This window comes from Balaenoptera acutorostrata, chromosome 11, assembly GCF_949987535.1.
Source record: "Balaenoptera acutorostrata chromosome 11, mBalAcu1.1, whole genome shotgun sequence".
Taxonomy (NCBI): domain Eukaryota; kingdom Metazoa; phylum Chordata; class Mammalia; order Artiodactyla; family Balaenopteridae; genus Balaenoptera; species Balaenoptera acutorostrata.
The window spans coordinates 28,285,966-28,308,549 of NC_080074.1; the positions used below are offsets into that span (position 1 = coordinate 28,285,966).

Consider the following 22,584-nt stretch of genomic DNA (forward strand, 5'->3'; position numbering starts at 1 on the left):
TATTAGAATGTACCTTATTTGAAATTGAAAAATGAAATATATACACTGATGAAACGTTTTTGAAAGTACAGCCTGAGTAGAATGGAGGAAACAAAAAATTCCCTATAGTTTTACCACGTAAATGTATATACTTTATATGATTTTTAAAGTAAAAATGGAATTTTATGACACATAATTTATGACATTAACATTTTTGTTGTTTCTATCTTAGTATCAACTGTCTTTTTTAGTAGTTTCCATATTTGCATCTGTGATCTTACCATCCCTTGAACTTTAGTTTTATAAATCCATACTTTTAGGATACTTCTGATTGCATTTCTAGCTTTCATTTCAAATTCAACAAGTATAACATCAAGTCATCCTATTTCCTCTGTAACTGTATTTCTGTCATTGGTACCATGTATTTTCATCACTCTCCCCAGGCTTAACAACTTTGGATCTGTCCTTGCATCCTTTCTGTCCTTTATTTAGCACTCAAGAAATATATGAATAAATGAATCAACTGTATTCAACCTGCAACAAACCCAAATTATGCTTATACCTGTTTTTTCTTCATGTTATTGACCAGTTTCGTAGGATAAAAAAATGAAGGAATTTAGCATTTATCAAGTGATTGTTATTACCAGTGGGTGTAGTTTGTGAAGGAAAGGAAAGCAATTAAAGCGCTAAGGATAATTGTGAATTTGCGATTTTGTACCTTGAGTGGTAATACTATTAAGTATAAGATAGAGCGGGAAAAGGAGAGGATTGTTGGGGGAAGACATCAGTGTTTGATGTTTGGAATCTAGTAATTGATATTAAAGATTGTTTTATTTTGATTTCTTAGTAGTAAAACTATTTTAAAAATGTGTGTTATTTTAGTTTCACTGTGATTTTTAATAAAAATGTGTTGCTTCACAGCTTCAGAGACCTGGAATAGAAGATGTTGCTGTGCTTAAGAAAGAACTGGTCCAAGTTCAAACGCTAATGGACAACATGACCTTGGAACGTGAGAGAGAATCTGAAAAACTCAAAGATGAATGCAAAAAGTTACAAGCAGAACATGCTCACTCACAGGTAATGAAGTTTAGTGCACTTAAACGAGATTGATGTTAAGTTGTTTAGTGTGCACTCTTGAGTGAAGCCAGGATTTTTCTGAGTGACCTATCAAGCAGTATTTGCCTTTCTTTCATCTGGTCTGGGTAATATTTGTATATAGTCAATATGGTCTGGTAGTCAATATTTTCAATCTTTGCTCTATGAAGCTAGAGACTTAGAGAAGAATGTTTGCATACAAGAGTATTATTCTGTTTAATAAATGATGTATATTGTGTAGAAATTATATTTAAAGTTAAATTTGCTCCAGACTAGTCAGTAAGTAGTAATTAAGTTTATTTCATTTTGGTAGGGGTAAAGGAAGTATGATTTCATTTTCTTCATTTGTATAACCAATGTTGTTTAGAAAAAGTATTTAAGACTTATTTTCTATTCGACTTCTTTTTCATTTATCAGCTATTTAATTATGTGGTTGAAAGAAGTCATAAAAATCATCTAGTCTAACACTCCATCCAGGAATTCCCTTTATAGCATCTCTGATAAGTGATCTACAACTCTTGCTAGGTGACGTAGGGGGTGCATATTTCTTCCTAAGTCAGCCATTCCATTGAGTTGGCATTTGTTTCCCTATGATTTACATGCACTGGTTCCAGTTCTCAGGAATTAAACATAATAAATTGTTCTTTTCCACATGAAATATTTGAAGACTGTTCATATTTACTCTGAGTTTTTTTCTCTTCCAGGATAAACATTCTCAGTTTCTTCTACTATTTCTTGCATGACTTTGGCCTGTAAATCCCTTATATAATTATGTCAGCATATGACAAACTCTAGGATGTGTAGTAAATATACTTGCTTAAAAATGATAGCCTTTGTCCTTCCTACTGTATCATAGGAGGTATTTTGTTATAACTACTACTATGTGTAGTTCTTAAGCTCCCATATATGATACAGACCTCTGTTTTTCATGTTTTCAGTTTAAAACGTTAAGTTATAGTGACATTTCAACTTGCATCTCTTAGAGATTTTCAGCTGGTGATCTAAAAGCCACTCTATTCATAATTAGTAACTTATTAATGAGCTATGGAGTATAAATATAGATAACCCATGTCATCCTTTATTTTAGTTCCTCCTATATCTTATCAGTGGAGGAATGGTGAAAGTTTATGGGTACAACATGCATAGGCATGTGAGGCTTCATGATGCCTAACACTTCAGACTTTAAAGTTTATGAACTTCAGGTGCAGATTTCCCAAAAGTGATCTTTGTAGCCCAATGACACATAGTCCCACAAATTTTTAAATAATTCCAGGGAGTTCATGAATTTATCAAAGCCAATAAAAAGCTCCTAATGTGTATTCAAGGAGAGGCTGAATCAAAGAAGTCTCATGAGGTAAAATCCCATCCAGATAATGCTTGAGTAGAAACTTCTTTTAACCCTGTAAGTTAAGTATTAAGTTTGTTTTATATTTAAGGAATCTGGGCTCAATGAGGTTAAATAACTTGTTCAAGGTCATGCACCTAACATAAAGAAGCGTGGATTAGAACTCAAGTCCTGTCTGAAGCTCGTGTTCTTTCTATATCATGTTATTTCCCATTTTAGGTGGTCTGGTGATTGCCTTAGAAGTAAATTTGTGCTATTAATCTTGATCTAATACTTATTTTTATTACTTTTTATATCTTGACATATTGTATATTTGTATTGAGTATAGCTTAAAGTACTTTTGAGTTGTGTCTCATACCATTTCCATATGAAAAAAATTACTGTCTAAATATTCCATCTCATTTATTTGTTTATAACTGTTTTTAGCTTCTGCTTACTCCTTGAAAAATGGCATGTATTTTATTAATTTATTAAAATTCATTTCTATTTAGTCTCAGTTAAGTGTGTTAGTGAATTATATAACTTAATAGAAAAAAAACTATTTTATATATTACTGTTTTACTGAACCTAAAACATTGGAATCAGAAACAAAACAGTAAAAGGAATTAAAGAAACTAAAAATGTAATGATTTGTTTGGTATTTCTAGTTGAGGCTCAAGATATACAATCTGGTATTACACATTGTTAAATATGTTCCATTCCTTTCATTAACAATATAACTTATGAATTCATTGACATTTTAAAAAATCTAGATATTTTAGAAGGCATATAGAAAAATAACTCATTCTAAAACATTTAAAAGTACTTTTTTTTTTTTTTTTTTAAAGCCGGATCCATTTAATTTTTTCTTTTTTTTTTTTTTTTTTAATTTTTATTTATTTATTTATTTATTTTTGGCTGTGTTGGGTCTTCGTTTCTGTGCGAGGGCTTTCTCCAGTTGCGGCAAGCGGGGGCCACTCTTCATCGCAGTGCACGGGCCTCTCATTATCGCGGCCTCTCCCGTTGTGGAGCACAGGCTCCAGACGCGCAGGCTCAGTAATTGTGGCTCATGGGCCTAGTTGCTCCATGGCATGTGGGATCCTCCCAGACCAGGGCTCGAACCCATGTCCCCTGCATTGGCAGGCAGATTCTCAACCACTGCGCCACCAGGGAAGCCCAAAAAGTACTTTTTAAATAATTAGCTTTTCTTTAGATCAGAAGTTAAGGTTAATAAAAGTATGATTCATAAAAATCTACATTATTAAAAATATCAAAGCTATAATCAACTTATATTTGGTGTTGTCTTTAATGGAAATGATTTTTTAAGAATTTAATTTTTATTCCAAATATACTTATTTGAATCCCAATTTTTAAAGCTAAAAAGGTTATAAAGAGATGGAATAAGTATGATTACACTCATGCATAGTTACTAAAGAGAGCATTTAAGTATCATTTAAACAAATGCTAGTATAAGAGATCAGATTTAGAGGTGTGTTTGGACTTTTTATGGTATGTTCAATGTGTACTTTTGTCAGTCTTGTCTTCCACCTTTCATCCATCATTTTATTTTATTTTTTTCTGCTTTCTAATGGAGATGCTTAAACTTGAGGTAATGTGTTTTTGGAAGGCTTTTTAATATTAGTAGTTTAGTATTACTTTTAATATAGCACCTTCTAGCACCATATGGCAATTTTGTGTTTTAAGGCAATCTCAGAACTTCAAACATATGCTCATTTTTGTTTTATTAATCAAGCAAATTTTTAACCATCTTTAAAATGATTATTTACTAAAAGTAGTAGAATATTAGGACAATAATTATAATCTTAAAGCACTAGCAGGAGGTTTGCATGAAATTTTTCCTTAATTATTTTGTAATTTAAAATTTTGTAGTAAAAATTCGATGTTAAATTCAATAACGTGGCTTCAAGGAAATGCAAACTATATAGGGTCTTATATACTGTTTCCTTGTGTACAAATATCTTGTAACTTCTTGGAGATAGAGTCATTCATCCCTTTAGTGAGTATTTTTTGAATGCCTGAGTGTCAGCAACTATTTTACATGTGGGAAATACAACAGTGAATAAGATACAGTGCCTGCTCTCATAAAGCTTATATTCCTTTGTGGAAACCAAATAATATATAAGTAAACCAAATCATGATAGAAAGTCAGTTAATGCTAAGTGCTATATAGAAAAACAAAGCAGGATATGGACAGTAGTGGGGCTGGCAATAATGTGGGACAATTTTAGACAGAATGATCAGGGAAGGTATCCTCAAAGAGGTTACATGGGAGAAGAATGAAGTAAGCAAGAAGCAGGGTGAAGAATTGGGAGCAGCATTCCCAGGAAGAGAGAGTGCATGTGCTAAAGATTTCTAGGCACAGATGAGCTTGTCCCATTAACTAGTGAGGACTGTCTGTGTGACTTGAAGAACCTTCTTTTTGAATTTCATCCATAGTGATATTACTATAGTGAATGTATTTATTTCCTTTGAAATTTTGTCTTTCTTCAGTCTTTATTTTTTTTTAAATAGAAACATATGATCACTGTCAAAAATTAAAATGACTCATAATGTGCAGTAGAGAGAGTGAAAGTGTCCTATAATTCACTCCTGTTCCTCCCCTTCCCCATAACTAAAATGTACCTTTAGGTGTATACTTTTCCCACTTCTTTCTTTTTTCCCCCCTTGAGTAAAGTGAAAACTTTTAAATGCTTGCTTTTATATTTTTAAAAATTCTAGTTTAAAAACATATACATATTCAGTGTACGAAGGATACATTATAAAATTATTTATGTTACTGTATCTAAAAGGATACATTTGCTTTACATTTTCTTTGTTTAGTTCCTTTTATATGTTGGCATTTATCAGCAAGATAGATACTAGATAGATGTTACACATGGCTAACTGTATCTTATAAACTTCAATGTGGAATCATGGTATTTTAATGAAATATACTCAAAATTTGCATTTTAGAACACTTACTTATTTCTGTTTATTATGTGTGAGATATTCTAGTAATTCCTTTGAAGAGAGAGTTAGAAGTAGGGATTTAAATACTATAATTTATTTTCCTGTGTGATAAGTAGGCATTTGTACTACATGATTAAAACATACTAATTTAAAGCAGCTGGATTGTTCCTAATATTTTTATTAACATCCATAATGTTGCTAATAGAAAGTGATTCTGAGATTCAAAGTTGTTAGACATAGCAAATTGAAATAAACTTCCGATACCTATATCCATTTCAAGGTTACACGACCAGTTCAAGACAGAAAGTGTTTAGGATATACTTTTTACCTGAAAACAGTTAAAAATACATGAATATTTAAACATTTTTCTTCTTTGAAGTATATTTTATATACATGTTTTTCTTAAAAAATCAGGTCATAAACATATCTCAGACGTGCTGTCATTCCCCAAAACATTTTTGAAACCTCTTTTTATTGACTTTAAACCAGTTTGGAAAGCACTCAAAAAACTAGTTTCACTAATTTATGGTTATTAAAATAAGCCCAAGTGTTTGATCATTCAGTTCAGTTACCTTGTTTACTAGTTTGTTTCTAAAACTTTATACCTTCATCCATTATCCTCATACCTTCATCCACAGTGGATTTGGTTTTATTACAATGAGAATCCTTTAACAAAAAAAAGGGCCATGCATTCTGGAAGGCTTTCCAAAAGAAGTAGCAAAGATCACTTGGCATTATTGTCACAATAAATTAGTAGCCTTCTAAGATTTTTTCCTTGAAGATGAAAGTACTCACTTGTAATATATGATATAGGTAACTGCAATGTGTTCATTTAAAAAAATTAAGAAATTTATTGTATTCATATTACAGTTTATTTACTGATGAAGAATATAGGCAATGAAAATAATCGTAACGTTAAGAATGTAAAAAGTAAAGCCAGTAAGCAGTATTAGAAATGAAAAAGTTCTCCTGTTAATATCACTTGCAGGAAACCATACTTAAAAGGCAGTACTTAGTCTCTCTCTAGTGGTTGAAGCTTTCATGTATAGGAAGCTTGTATTTCCAGGCTCTTTGCTTATCTTTCTCTTACCTTATTTATTAAATGATTAAACCATTGTTTTCATTATAGACATTAATTTTCATTTAAACAATATTAAATGCATTAAAGCAAATTCATACCCAGCTATTCTCCATGATCACAGAGTGATCCAGGTTAATAAAACTATATATAGCTTCTGTTTGATAACTTCTTTGGACAAATACTTTCCATTACAGTCCAAAAGATGATTCACCACTTTCAAAGGTAATTCTATGTTGGTTGTTGCATTTAACATGATTCTGAAGTAAAAAAAAAGGCTGTGCACAGAAACTGGGAGAAAATATAGGCATATCCTTTTTAAATTCAGGAGGATTAAAGTATAGAATTTAAAGCCAGTAAATTCACGTTTGCAGTTTGGTGCTTACTTCAGACACATAAAATAGGGTGTCAACCTTTCATTTCATGTATTATTAAATAAATGAAGTTGTATATTTTGGATAAATTTTAAAAATTAATTTTCAGCCAGAAAAGATGTAGGGGTGGTAAGATAAAGAATCAAGTTGAAATTTCTGAGTTATTTCAGTTCAACAACAATGACAAAAATCTATGTAATCTGAAAACCTTTGGATGCTTCCATTTCCTTTTTTATTTTAGTTTGTTCTAGTTTTTTTTTTTCCTTTTAGGCCACAGTAAACCAACTGAGGAGTGAACTTGCCAAAGGCCCCCAGGAAGTTGCTGTGTATGTGCAGGAACTACAAAAACTTAAAAGTTCAGTTAATGAATTAACACAAAAAAATCAGGTGAGAATTTAAAAACTACATATAATGGTGAATTGATTTTATAGACCTTAAATTTTAATCTTGTGTATGTTATTTATATATTGGCACAGTACAGTATGACTTGTTCTGTGTGGGTTTTTTTTTTAAGTGTTATTTACATTCACATTGTTATGCAACCAATTTCAGAAGTCTTTTCATCTTGTAAAACTAAAACTCAACACTCATTAAACAACTCCCCATTCACTGTCTCCCCTGCCCCAAACCCCTTCTACTTTCTATATCTATGAATTTACTGTTCTAAGTAACTCATATGAGTGGAATCATACAGTATTTGTCTTGTTGTGTTTGGCTTATTTCACATAGGATAATGTCCTCAAGGTTCATTCATGTTATAGCATGTGTCAGAATTTCCTACCTTTTTAAGGTTATATTACATTGTATGTATATATTGTATTATCTATCATCTGTTGCTTCCTTCTTTTGGCTAGTTCTGTTGTCAGTAGTGCTGCTTTCAACGTGGGTATACAAATATCTATTTGTGATCCTGCTTTCATTTTTTTTTTGGGTAGATACCCAGAATTGGAATTGCTGGATCGTATTGGTAATTCTATTTTCAGTTTTTTGAAGAAATCACCATACTGTTTTCCATAGTGGCTATATCCTTTTAAATTCTCATCAACAGTGCACAAGGATTCAACAGTTTCTTCACATCCTTGCCAACATTTGTTATTTTCTGTGATTTTTATTTGTCTGTTTTTTTTTATAGTAACCATCCTAATGAGTGTTAAGGTGGTATCTCCTCATGGTTGATTTGCATTTCCCTAATGATTAAGATGTTGAGCATCTTTTCATATGCTTGTTGGCTATGTAATTTTCTTTGGGTTGTTTGTGTTTTTGTGTTGAGCTGTAGGAATTCTTTATATGTTTTTTGATATTAACCCCTTATCAGATATATGATTTGCAAATATTTTCTCTTAGGTTGCCTTTTCACTCTGTTGATTGTATCTTTTTATAAAGGAAAAACGCTCCTGTGTGTCTGTACTCTCAGTACTGTACTACAGTTTCACTTCTGACATCAGATGTGAGGGTGTTCCGTATATTAACGGTTCTCAACACCAGCTGGGTGTCCTACAGTTTAGCTCAACTCTTACACTGCTTACCTGGAGCTAGCATCAGATTCCACAGATGAAGGGTGCAGTCCTGCAGGGCTGTGCCTGAGCACCCCAACCCCATCTCCCCCACGCACCCCAATTCAGACACCAACTGAAAGTCCAGCTTGTTACTTGTACTTCTGACCAACTGGCTATAAATGGAAGGTTCCCAATCCCCTGCCTCCGGTGTGATTAATTTGCTAGAGTAACTCACAAAATTTGGGAAGACATTTTACTTACTAGATTACTGGCTTATTATAGATGACTATAACATAAGAACAGTGAGATGGAAGAGATGCATAGGGCGAGATATGTGTGAAAGGGTTTGAAGCTTCCCTGCTTTCTCTGGCTGCTCTCCACGTGTTCACCAACTCAGAGTCTCTCAAAACCCTTTCCTTCCTACACGATTGATTAAATCATTGACCACTGGTGATTAATTTAACCTTTAGCCCCTCTTCCCTCCCTGGAGGTTGGAGTGGGACTGAAAGTTCCAACCTTTTCTTCAAGGTTGGTTCCCCTGGCAACCAACCCCCATCCTTAGGGCTTTCTAAAAAATCACGTCATGAATACGAACTCATAGGTGGTTGAAAGGGGCTTGTTAGGAATAACAAAGGATATCTTTATTGCTCTTATCACAGGGAATTCCTGGGGTTTTAGGAGCCTGGTTCCAGGAATGGGGACCAAGACCAAATGTATGTTTTACAATATCACACCTTTGATGCACGGAAGTTTTAAATTTGAGAGAATTCAATTTATCTATTTTTATTTTTGTTGCTATGCTTTTGGTGCCATATCCAAGAAATCATCGCTAAGTTCAGCGTCATGAAGCTTTTCACCTATGTTTTCTTCTAATAGTTTTATAGATTTAGGTCTTTGATTCATTTTGAATTATTTTTTTTAATAGTGTAAGGTAAGGGTCCAGTTTCATTCTTTTGCATATGGAAATCCAGTTTTCCCAGCACCATTTGTTGAAAGGACTGTCCTTTTCCTATTGAATGGTCCTGGGGCCCTTGTTGAAAATCATTTGACCATGTATGTGAGTGTTTATTTCTGGGCTCTCTAGTCTTACTCTGTTGGTCTATATGTCTTTCTTTACGCCAGTACCACATTGTTTTGACTACTGAATGTTTCAATAAGTTTTGAAATCAGAAAGTATGAGACCTCCAACTTTGTTCTTATTCTGTATTCTGTAATGTTAATATTTTCTGCCTTGGTTCTTTAAAGATGAGCAACAGATAATATTTAGTTTTGGGATAGGGCAGGTATTGGTATCAGTACTTTTTTTTCCCATGTCTTTACTTTTTTGGTGGTGGAGGAATAGGAAGTTATTAAATCTTTTTACTCAAAGGTATGGTGAATTTGTTGGCTTTGCTTTAATGACTTAATTAATTCTCATATCTGCTTTTACATTTAATCTGTTGTGATATGTTTGAAGCGTGTGAAGAAAATTTAGTCTCACAGATGTGTAGTTGGAAAACGGAGGACTATCTTAATAGCCTTTTCAGATAATTGTAGCTATTTTTATTTGATATTAAACTGAAACTAAAGTATAGTTTCTCAAAAGTTAATTACAGTGTAGAATCTGAAACCATAGTAATGCAATTTTTGTACTTCGTAACAATAAAATTTTTTCCTCTGTCTTGCGTTTTGAATGGGTCTTTCCTGTGCATGATTTTGTAACATTATGCATTAGTCATGTGGAAAATATTGGTTCACTGAGTTATGCAGATTTTTTTCCCAAATATTGACACATTTCATTGTACAATATAAAACTAATCACATTTGTCAATATCACCATCAATCTTAGAATACCTTATACATATGAGGAAGTGTCAAGCTCATGGTAGTGGATACAAGTTTTCCAAAATTCTAAGCTTCATTTGGAAGCTTGAATTTTATCATTGGCAACCAATACTATCAGTTCTATCCTTTGAAGTGACAGATTTTCTTCCTCCCCAAATCTGAATAGTCATAGTTTGTCTGTCATTCTTAAAAATGGTGTTTCATGGAAAAAAGCAACTAGCTCAGTTTATAATTCAATCACATAAATGCTCTTCTGTATGACAGTTATATTATTTGGTATGCAGCAGAAGTGACCCATATATACTTCCTATTTTTTCACAGTTTTTCTTTTTTCTTGCTATTTCAAATATTGCGGCTATGAACATTCACATACAAATCTCATGCATTTGTGTAAGAATTTCTCTATTATGTAGTCTCACGTGAAATTGCTGGGTTATAGGCTATATACATAATCATATTTACTAGGTGATCCCAAACTATTTTTCAGAGTTATTATACCAGTTTACCATTGTCCATTTTTCCGTATACTCCTGGTGCTGACTGGTTTTTAAAATTTAATCTTTTTTATGTTTTATGAAAACCTCTGTGTCTCCCTACCCCCCTTTTTTCCCTCCTGTCAAGCTATATGTAGAAAACTTCCACGTATACTCTAGTTTTATCTTTGTCCCTCAGTTTGATTTTTAATTTCTTTGAGCTCAGAGTTGACCTTCTACCTCTTGGAAATTTACCAGAGGTGTACACACAATGGATGTTTATGATCAGTGTAATTTATTTTGTCTTTTTGAAACATTAAACTATTAATAAGGGATAATGAAGCACAGGTTGTGTGTGTGTGTGTGTGTGTGTGTGTGTGTGTGTGTGTGTGTATATATTCACACATGCATGTATACATTCACACTATTAAAGGAAGTACTATGTTTTTTTTTTATGAATAATACATAGACTCAAGATGGTTTAGTATGGTAAACTTAGAATATTTTTGATTAGGGAATAATAGGATTTTCTACTAATCTTACTAATAGTAAGACTTCAAATTTTTTTTGAAGTTTTTTCCTGTTTAGGATTTTTTTCTCCAGTTAGAGCAAGCACAGGTGTGCATCTACCTTTTTTTATTATCCTTGCTCCCCGACCTCTCCTCACCCAAGTCCTTGGCAAACCATGATTGTTGACAGTGGTGATATCCAAGTGTTATGAATTTGGAAATCTCTGTGCCTGGTCTTTTGAAGGCTATTAATGAAATGCCTTCGGCAGCTTTTGTGGGTCATAGGCAGCATCAAGGTTGATAGATAACATTATAAAATATAATGAATTGAAAAAATAGTTGCTTTTGTGTTAATGTCAAGATTTTCAGCATTAAACCAGTGTTTTTTAATCACTGGCTCTGAAAACTTAAAAACAAGCCAGGAATCTTGAAGAAATTTCCTTTTTAGTTTCTAATAAGAATCATATGCTGACATTTAAACAAAATTCTGCAGCTCAATTTAATTAACTATTTCCATATAAATTCTGAACAAAATCATATGCTTATTTAAAGCCACTAATTGATCAGTATAGGTCATTGTAAGAGACTGAGTTATTATTTGGGTCTCACCTCTTACCCATTTTCCACCCTTCATTGCTCTCCACTTTCCAACAGTCTCAGTATTAAGATGCTCATAGGCCAAAGCAGAAGCCAGATATGGCAAGTAGTTGTATTGCTGTGTATTACCACTGTATTGCAAAGTGGTATATTGAGATGAACAGCATAGTACAGTGGTCAAAGGCATGTTTAAATCCCAGCTTTGTCACTGACTGGCTGTAACACAGAGCCTCTCAAAGCCTCTTTCCTCTTCTGCTAAGAAGTACTGTTATACTTATTTGCCTCTTAGGATTGATATGAGTATTAAAAAAAATTAATAGATGTTGAAGTGCTTAGACCACTGCCTGGCTTAGAGTAAGCACCTCAGTGAATGTTTGTTGTTACTGTTTTTATTTACTGTAAGTTTTGTGATGCAGAGTTGAGTCAAGACCAAGGTGGATGTTTTCCTAAATTACTGCCTAGTAAATCAGGAAAGACTCTTGTTGAAGACATAACCTTTTAGCTTAGTCTTTTTTTTTTTTTTTTAATTAATTAATTAATTTTTGGCTGTGTTGGGTCGTCGTTGCTGTGTGCGGGCTTTCTCTAGTTGTGGTGCGCGGGGTCTGCTCTTCGTTGCGGTGTGTGGGCTTCTCATTGAGGTGGCTTCTCTTGTTGCGGAGCACAGGCTCTTGGCGCGCAGTCTTAGTAGTTGTGGTGCTCGGGCGCGGGCTTAGTTGCTCCGTGGCATGTGGGAGCTTCCCGGACCAGGGATTGAACCTGTGTCCCCTACATTGGCAGGCGGATTCTTAACCACTGCACCACTAGGGAAGTCCCTTTAGCTTAGTCTTTAAGGATGCTTAGGAGCATGTCACATGGCAGAGGGGTTAATGGCATTTCATTTTGAGAGCTAGATACAGAAGGCATGGGGACATGTAAGAGCACAAAATATAAGATGTTGGAGAGGTACAAGTAGTTCAGTTTGTTCTTTCTCACAAAGCTGTTTTGAGGAACAAACGAGATGAGATCCTTGAAACCACTTTGTAAGCTATCAAGCAATAAAAAATGCCATTCTTTTTGCATTTCTTCTCATTACCTGGGCTAGTAACAAGTGAATAACAGAGTCTAATACAGGGAAATTGTCTCTGTAAGGAAATATGTTGAAAGAACAATTGGTGAGGAAGTCAAAAGAGGACTGGACATTCGGAAGGAAAGAATTTTGCTGACTCAAATGATAATTATGTTATGAGTTAAGCTTAACATTCATTTTATAATTTAAACTTGAATAGTGTATGCTTTGGGAAGCCTGAATTGACTCACTGAGTGTCTGAATTGTGTTGTGAAAACTTTATTGGACTTAGAATCATCATATGTGACTCTGCTACCTGGCCAAGTCATATCAGGTTCTTTCAGCTTTAGCTTCTTCATCCACAGAATGGGGATGATAATGTCTGTCTCATCTTTTGTTGTAAGGATTAATATGGAGAAGTGAAAGTGCAATTACTGTTTTCTTTAATGGATTCTACTGTACTTAAAAAAAAATCAATCTTCAAAAACCATGTATTCACTAGACTTTTTGCTTCAGATTCCATGAGAAGACCATAATAAGAATAAAAAGTTTGTGATACTAAATATAGTAAGCCTTTTGCATATAAAAATATATATAATGTGAGTGGATTAGGTTATTTAAAAAGAAAGTAGTTTAGGTTCTTTTAAATAAAATTTAATTATCTCATCTGTGCAATAAAGCAGGAAGATTTTGATTAATTTTTTAGGATAAGTGAATTTTAAAGTGAATGGTTGTAATGTATTTTTGCTTCTTAAAGAGTAAAGCTGTCTGATGGGTCCTTTATGTATAGAACTAGTAGGATTACTTGGGCACTTTATGAGTAAGCCTATGAGGAAGGCTCACTACCTCATTACTAGCCTTAATTTTTGTAGCATGTTTTAAAATTATATCCCACCGAAGTATTTGTGAGCATGGTTGCATTCATAAAATTTAGTAACTTAGAATTTTCTTTGAAAAGATGCAAGGCATTTATAATGATCAATGAATAGTCTTAATTTAGCTTATGAATTCTAAAATAAATATTATTTTCTTCAAAGAAAAAGTATGAAATCAAGTCAAGAAAGATGTGGAGTTACTAACGAGTAAGACAAAAAAATGTTTATAAAAAGAGAACTTTCCTAACAGGTAGTTTGACTCAAAATTATTATTGTTTTTCTCTAGTCTTTTGGCTCTACCTCTTTTGTTCTGTGTCTGTTGGTTAGTCAAGACACATTTCTTTGCTAATTTTGCTGAAAACTTCTGGGTGCTGTTTTTACTTTGTCTCCCATTTTGTCTTTCTTACATATACTTATATCTTTTTGACACTGCTTTTTCTATAGTATATTTCTACTTGATAATTTACATTAATGAACTTTTTCTCAGACACGTGTTTAAGAACCATTACTGCTGCCTTTCCCACTCTATTATCTAAACTTATTACTCCCCTGTGTCCCCACTTGCAACTTGTTTGTCTGTTCCTTTGTGTCTTTTTGTATAGAGCAGATGGCATGAGTCATGTATACCTAGTCCTTAACTCCTCTCACTACTTTACCAAGTTCAAACTTTGTTTTCAGGTGATTGTAACTTACTAGTTAGCCCCACCTGACTTTGCTCTTTTCATTTTTAAAAAAATTGTGCACTTGAGAAATTTAACACAGCTTTTGTATTAATCTGTGTTTTTTGTGCATTATGTTTTAACTTAGAAAAAAATTTTAAAATGTGTTTCATTTAGATTATAGTCTGTTTAAAGGCCAGAAGTTTTGCTTGCCCTCCACTATTTCTGTATTATCCCCTTCTAGCACACTGTATATAAAAATGAGTATAATAAATGTCCATGATTGACTCATCAGCTGCTTATAGTGGCTTCTTTTCCTGGCTATCTTTCTTACAGAGTTGAGTCAAAATTCTGATCCATATCTTGTGTGTAAATATCTTGACTAAAAATGTTCAATATTAGTCGTAAAAACTCCACTGAGCCCAGACTTTAACATTTGATTAGGCTGGTTGATCCAGATCTTTGATTGGAGGTGTCATTTTTATATTTTGTACTTGATAGTATTGGGTAAAATAACAAATATAAGGCAGGTAAGTGATATTTTTAGATCACTGTTTTATACACCTAGAAAGAAATTTGAGTAAGTCTTAAAATTGTGACTCTTAAAAATGATGTTTGTCAAGAAGAGCAAAAATGAGGAATCAGTAGAATCAGGCATACTAGAGCAGTAAATGGTATTGTTATTGCTAAGGCTCTTACCAATTATGAAATTGCAAAGCCAAAAATCAGAATTGCCATATTGTTACTTAAAGTAATTTTTGATAATAGAGGGGTAGTTTCAATTTTTAACTCAAATGGGAGATTATAAATATGTTGCATAGCCTAAAGAATCTAGTTAGTAGATTTTAGTGTTTTCATTTTATGTCAAAATTTTGTTGGTAATTTAAAAATTATATTAATAGAGCTTAGTCAAGTAGACCAATAATAAAACCATAAGTTAGTATATAACAATTTAATTCTTCTTGGTTAAAATATTTTCATTGTTTTTATATTTTAATATTTACTAAAACATTTAGTAGGAAATGATATTGCTCTAAAGATTATTTGAATAATTAGAATAATTAAAAATATTAGGAAAAGAAAATTGTTAAATTGATATTTCAGAACTTGACTGAAAAGTTGCAGAAGAAAGAACTGGACTATACTCAGTTAGAGGAGAAACATAATGAAGAATGTATGAGTAAAAAGAATATACAAGCAAGCCTTCATCAAAAAGACCTAGATTGTCAACAGCTTCAGTCAAGGTTATCTGCATCTGAAACCTCACTGCAGAGAATACAGGCAGAGCTAGGTGAAAAGGGAGAGGCTACTCAAAAGCTCAAAGAAGAATTATCAGAAGTGGAGACCAAGTACCAGCATCTTAAGGCAGAGTTTAAACAGCTACAACAACAGAGAGAAGAAAAGGAACAGCATGGATTACAACTCCAAAGTGAAATTAATCAAGTAAGAGCTGTTAACTTTTATTTATTGTAATTCCCCCTATGGTTTCTTCTTAGTGTGTTTGATGGTTGTTTGATCATAATATAGTTCATTTAAAAAGTTGTCATTTAAAAAAAAATAATTCTTAATTTTCACAACCTATAGTATTGAGTCAGATCTCGTTTCTGTTAATTTCAATTTCCCTTAAAATGATAGTATCTATCATATAGTATTATTGTGAAGTGTTTATGAATTAATACATATGAATTGCTTAGAATGATACCTGGTACATGGTAGGTACTCAGCAGGTATTAGCTATTATAATAATTCAAATTGTTGATCATTCTTTTATTTAAAAATTCTTATCTTTTTTCTTTTCTTGTTACTAAATTTTAAAATATAATTGCTGTTAAACCAATAATATAAAAATTAGATATTTTAAAAGAAGAAAAAACAAATTAGTCCTAACAACTGTTTTTTATAGGTAAATAATATCTATCAGAAGAAGATTCACGGAAGTTTCGACTTTGCCATTAACTTAATTTTTGAATTCTCTATTCTGATTATTTCTTATAGGTAACATTAAAGTTGGTAGAAAAATGGAAATTTGGGGGAGATTAAAGTCCTCAGCCACTTTTTTTTTGATAATTTTCAACTGTTTTCATTTATAGGGCAGTGATACTTGGCTTTTGTGGCATCAGTCCTCTGTCTTCTTAGCCTGAGATACTCTTCCTATTTCTCTTCTCCTTGATAAATACAACTTACTCCACTTGTCACTCTTCCAGAAATCTTTTTCTGCATATTGCCACTTCTCACCACCACCCCCTCCAGATATGGCTTAAGCATTTACATATCTTGATTGTTTTACTTATCACAGTATAGTATATTATCATAACTTACGTATCTTTCTTCACTAGACTCTGAACTCTTCAGGTGCAGGGACCATGTCTTATTCATTTTTTATCCCAACTACCTGGCATTTTGCTTATTAATCAGCAGATGTTTTAGTAAGTAAGTGAATGAACAAATGCAGGCATTCATAATCGAAGGAAACAGAGGCTTGGGGATATCAATGAATAACTTAAATATAACTTAGATATTTGCCTTTCAGTTCAAATGAACAAATGGGGCATTTATGGTTTCTAAAAGACACTATGCCTTGTTTATTAGGAGATACAGAAATGAAAAAGGAAACAGTACCTACCTTAAATGATTATGTAAATCTCATTGAGGATGAGGCAAGTACTATCCTATACCAATGAATGTGAGAATTAAAATAAAATGATCTCATATACCTTGGGAATTTGGGAGAGTTCCTCTCCTGTTTTCTTCCCCCCCATAGTACTTCATATTGTATAATTATTTTGTCCTGTTAATGTGATCAAGAAAAGCTTTGTGTGAGAGAGAGGTGGTGCTTGAAATTGTGAATATTGGATGGGTTTCGACAAGTAGCAGTTTGAAGGCAGGAGGGTCTTCCAGGCAGAAAACTAAACTAGAGGCAGGGAAGTATTACAAGAACCAGGGAGGGACATGCATTTGCTTTGAGGATAGGGTATGTGTAATAGTAGTGGACTATTTTGAATCCAAAGAGCATTTGGAAGTTTATTATGCAGGCTTTTGAATAGCAGGCTGAGGAATTTGGGTTTCATTTGTTTGTCAGTGGGTGGAGGGTCATCAGGAATTTTTGAGAACCTACTCAAACAATATTTTTATTCAAAGACTTGAATGTACATAATTATTTGGTTTAGTCACAATTCTGTACAAAATAAAGAGGTTGTACTGAAGACCTTGAAGTGATACCATTTATCTTCTTCTCTTCAGCATGCCGTCTGGATTCTACCTTCAAAGCATGACTCAAATCTGTCCACTTCTCTTCATCTATACTGCTACCACCCTTAATCTCAGCTGCTGCCGTTGCTCACCTGGGCTACTGTGTTAGCCTTTCTACAGGTTTCCTTTTTCTAGAGACCTCCTTAGTCTATTCTCTGTATGGAAGCTAGAGGCCTTGTTTTAAAATGTGAAGGATATCACTTTATTCCTCTGCTTAACAACCTCAGTGGCTTTGCTTACACTTTGAATTGAATCCAAATATCTTACTTGGTCATGTAAGCACTTGTTTGTAGTATGGTCCACACTATGTCTGTTTTCAAGCTTGTCTCCAACATGTGAAGCAGCCATACTAATCTCCTTTCAGTTCCTCAAACACTCCAACACTTCAAAGCACTTTCCTGCCTTAGGTCCTTTGCCCATGTATTTTTCTTAGAGTGTTCTTGATTTCAGTTCTTCATAAGGCTTGCTCAGGTATTGTTTCCTCAATAAAGCCTTTCTGGACCATTCTATTTCAATAGCTTATTTTCCATTTATTCTGGACCCCACTTTATTCCAGCAAGCTTCTTCTTTATAATACTTTATATTGTATAGCTAGTTTACTTGCGTATTATCTACCATTCCCTTTGGATGGTGAGCTACTTAATTTGAGGAATCTGTTTTATTCTGTACTCTATCAGCCTCTACACTTAGAGCTTTCAGTAAGTATTTATTGGAAGAATGGAAGTGAACCTCACCTTAAACCTTCTTTCAGCGTCCTTAAAGAGTGTAGGGATGAACTGGGTTTGTTTTGCTCTCCACTGTGTCCTCAGCTCCCATTTCAGTGCTGACAAAAATAGATAGCTGTCAATTGTCAGCAAAGGACTTGAAAGCAAAGTACCCCATATTCTTCATATTTGTGTTCGTGAGCACTTTTAAAATAGCCACAGATGTGCAGATAATGATGTTATGTAATTAAACAATTAGACATCAATTTACTTTTTTTAATTTTTAAAAAATTTTATACAATTTTTAAAGGTTTCTTTTTCTTTACAGTTATTATGAAATATTGGCTGTATTCCCCATGTTGTACAGTATGTCCTTGAGCCTGTCTAACCCAGTAGTTTGTATCTCCCACTCCCCAACCCATATATCCAACTTAATTTAAAAAAATTATCTAATGTGCCATCTCAAATAGCATAGTGGTTTATGAGTGTGGATGTAAGAACCAGCTTTCTGAGTTCCATTTCTGTGGCCTACAAGCTATGTGAGCTTGGACGAGTTATTTAATTTGTACCTCAGTTTGCTCATCTGTCAAAAAGAGGATAAGAATGGAACTGTCTTCATAACGTTATTAAGGATTAAATTAGTTAATATTTGTGAAGCATTTGGAATAGGGCCTGGCACTTAGCAAACATTAATTGGAACTTAATGAATAAAGAATTATGTATATAAGTTTACAAAACTAAATTTCTCAGAGAACATATACATGTATGTATATCTCAAAATGTAACTTTAGGATAGACCATTCTATTAATAACTCAAGGATGTATTATTTTTACTCTTAGTTTATCCTTTTTTTTCCTTAATATATTTACTGTAAAATGGTATAGGAGGGAAGAGATATGGGAACATATGTATATGTATAACTGATTCACTTTGTTATAAAGCAGAAACTAACACACCATTGTAAAGCAATTATACTCCAATAAAGATGTTAAAAAAAAAAATTAAAAAATAAATAAAATGGTATAGGCATTATGGCTTAAGGGATTTTGGCCTGCTTACACCCTTGGGCAGCTTTGATTTGAGATTCATCTCTTTATTAAAGATCAGGGATTTATCAGGATTGTACAGTAAAGAATGACAGTTATTTATAGTATATAATATCTCTTTTTTCACCCCTTTAGTAAATCTTTGCTTCAGAGCAACAGTTATCTTTATTTGTTTAATAAAAAATTTTTACTGGAGTATAGTCGACCCACAATACCATGTCAGTTCCAGGTGCACAGAAAAGTGAATCAGCCACACACATCCACACATCCACTCTTTTCTAGACTCCTTTCCCATATAGGCCACCAGAGGAGTATTGAGTAGAGCTCCCCATGCTACACAGTAGGTCCTCACTAGCCATCCGTTCCATATATAGTAGTGTGTACATGTCAATCCCAATCTCCCAATTTATTATCCCCCCCACCCCCCACCTCACCCGCTGGGAACCATAAGTTTGTTTTCTACATCCAGAGCAACACTTATCTTTAATTTGGTGGTTCTTCACTCTGTCTGCACACCAGAATCACCTGGGGAAATTTAAGAAATTACCAATATCAAGGCCTCACCCTCCACTCAGTTATGCCATAATCTCCGGCGTAGGCCTGGGCATTGGTGTATTTAAATGTTTCCCCTGTGATTGTACTCTGTAGTTAAGATTGAAAACTGCTGCTTTTTAAAGTGTCGCTTTTTGGCAAATGATTCCTGAAACTAAATATCATCTGATTCTTGTTATGAAAACATGGATTTCTGGGCTTCAGCTCAAATGTACTAAATCTAAACTTCTAGGGGAGAAGTCTGATTATCTTTGTGTTAATAATGATATTGGGTGATTCTTATCCAACAAGTTCAGGAACTAGACGTAGGTGATGCCTGTCTGTAAGAGATCAAGCACTTAGATGCTTGAAATATGAATTTACTTTGAAGGCCTCCTTTGCTTTCACATAGCAGGATTGGATCTACTTCTTGTAGTGAGAAGGAGAGGGTTTGGGTAGTTACTACAGTGCTAATTCACTGCATTTTAAGAAGAAGAAGAAGAAAATGGAGAGATGTCAGGTTGCTGGCTTAGGACAAGAATAAAATAAATGTCTTCTCTTTAACTATTACTGATTCCTGTTTTAGTTAGGTTGAAGCATGCTTTACTTTAGAAATCCACTTCGGTTTTCTTTATTGAGGATAGGATATATTTTGACAGCCGCAGGTTGCTTCATAGCATAAGAAAATAGTGGGTGTCCACTCTTCTGATAGAACTTTATTTTTTCCTTGCCAACTGTGAATTTTTATGGAGAAATATGCAAGTATAGAGCATATAAGTGTATATATGACACAAAGGCTATAGATTCTTAGTATTTTCAGATTTAACATGAATGGGTTTGATTGAAAGCAATTGTATAGAATGCTTGTTATTAATTTCCAGTTTTGCTGAGGCACATGCTGAGATTTGATTTAATGTGTTATGAGGCTGGGGTATAGAAGTACTCTTAGTGTGTAAGCCTTGCCGAATGTCTTGCATCCTTATCTCCATGCCACTCTTTTTTTGTTCTGTACTCCCAGCACTTGTGCAGTAATTCTAAAATTAATACAAACTTTTTTTTTTTTTTAATGAACCCACCCCCAGCCAATCCCACAAGAGAAACCAGCTGTTATTTCTGGTAGTATTAGCGAAAATAAGGAATTTGAGAAAGTGATAGTTCTAGCACCAGGACAAATTTCTCCTTTAGTTTTAGCTAGGTGGCAATTTTAAAGTTAATGAATGAGAACCACCTAATATTTTAAGAAACTATTCTTTCCTCTCTTTTATTTAGAAATTGTGTGCCAGTTTGAGGACTTGAGAATGCTTTGTGCTCTATTCAGTACCCAAATATAAGAAGTCAGTTGTGGTGGTTCATAATTATGGGAAAACAACAAGAATCACTTTGGGATTCTAAAAACTACATCTGAATAGGTCTGAATGTGCCTTAAAGTGTCTTAATTTTTAAGTTTTGTTTTATTTAAGTTCTTCAAGTGATTACAACACATATCTAAACAAAAGCCTCAGGTTTGCTGTTTTTTTTTTTTTTTTAGAGAGTGCAAAAACCCTGAAACCTGTGATGTTTGGTTACAGTTTTATGTGAGTCATAACTTATGTGATTAAAATTCAGTTGGATATTAGGTTCCTCTAAAGTATCATGAAAATTAATATATTATGTTTATATTGGTGAAAAATAAAACATTGTTTGGAAAGTAGGTGGTAGTAGTAATGGTGGTGATTGTAGGTGTGTTTATACATATGTACTTACTTTTTTTCCTTTTCTAAAGTTACATAGCAAACTTCTGGAGACAGAGCGCCAACTAGGGGAAGCTCATGGTAGACTGAAGGAACAGAGACAGCTTTCAAGTGAAAAGCTGATGGATAAAGAACAACAAGTGGCTGATCTACAGCTCAAACTTTCTCGTTTAGAAGAAGAGGTAAGCTCGCATTTCAAATGAGTTTACATTAGTACATTTATTGATAGATTTGAGGCACCTTAAATATTGTGTTTATTTTTTTTATGGTCAAGAGCTTTAATTGGATTTTTTTAACTTTAAGTTGGGACTTTTATTTCTCCCCAATTAAAACGTCCTATTTATTGACTACATTAAGTCATTTTGTTGTGATTGTATTCCCTAAAGTTCTCAGCAAAAATGTGCAAAGAAGGCTACTCTTCAGCTTTAGGCAGGATAAATTCTCTGGGTGAACCTGTCAGGCTGCTCAAGAAGAGTCTTCCTATCCAGGAAGGACCAATTCCTAATGACTCTGAAAAATGAATATTTGCTGAGGGCATTAATGACATGTAGTTGGTGCATATAAACTTTGAGTTTGCATTTAAGGATTTTCTCTTTTAAAAATTAAACATAAGATTGTATGCTATCCTAATTTAAGCTGTAGTTGGCAAAAATGGTAACTGCTATTTGGTTAAAGTAAAAGTTATAATTTATATATAAGTACGTCTTTTATTAGACTTGAACAAACCCTGAGAGTTAAAATCTGTAGCTTCAGCAAAAGATTTTCTTCTAGACCCAAAATCTTAGTGTGGTAGATCATGCTGTTGTTTCCCAATAAGTGATAATTATGATTGTTGTGAAAAAAGTAAAACAAATATTGATAATGTTACAAATATAATTAATTAAAAATAAATATATAATTAATTATATATAATTAATTCCTTGATCATATTAGTATATAAAAACAATAATAAACTAAATGCCAACCTGGAGAAAGAATTTTATACTTTTCAGGATGAGAATCAATTCTTGAGGAATAATTTCTTA

General features: G+C 33.3%; 1 protein-coding gene across 2 annotated transcripts in view; it reads left to right on the plus strand.

The window, feature by feature from the left end:
* The window catches only part of EEA1 (early endosome antigen 1), a 124,836-nt gene that overhangs the window by 56,922 nt on the left and 45,330 nt on the right, over positions 1–22,584 (plus strand). For both annotated transcript variants that reach the window (XM_057556391.1, XM_057556392.1), the window contains 4 exons: positions 901–1,056; positions 7,091–7,207; positions 15,403–15,741; positions 21,592–21,741. In XM_057556391.1, coding sequence (XP_057412374.1) covers positions 901–1,056; positions 7,091–7,207; positions 15,403–15,741; positions 21,592–21,741 — 762 coding nt within the window. The remainder of the gene's footprint in view (positions 1–900; positions 1,057–7,090; positions 7,208–15,402; positions 15,742–21,591; positions 21,742–22,584) is intronic.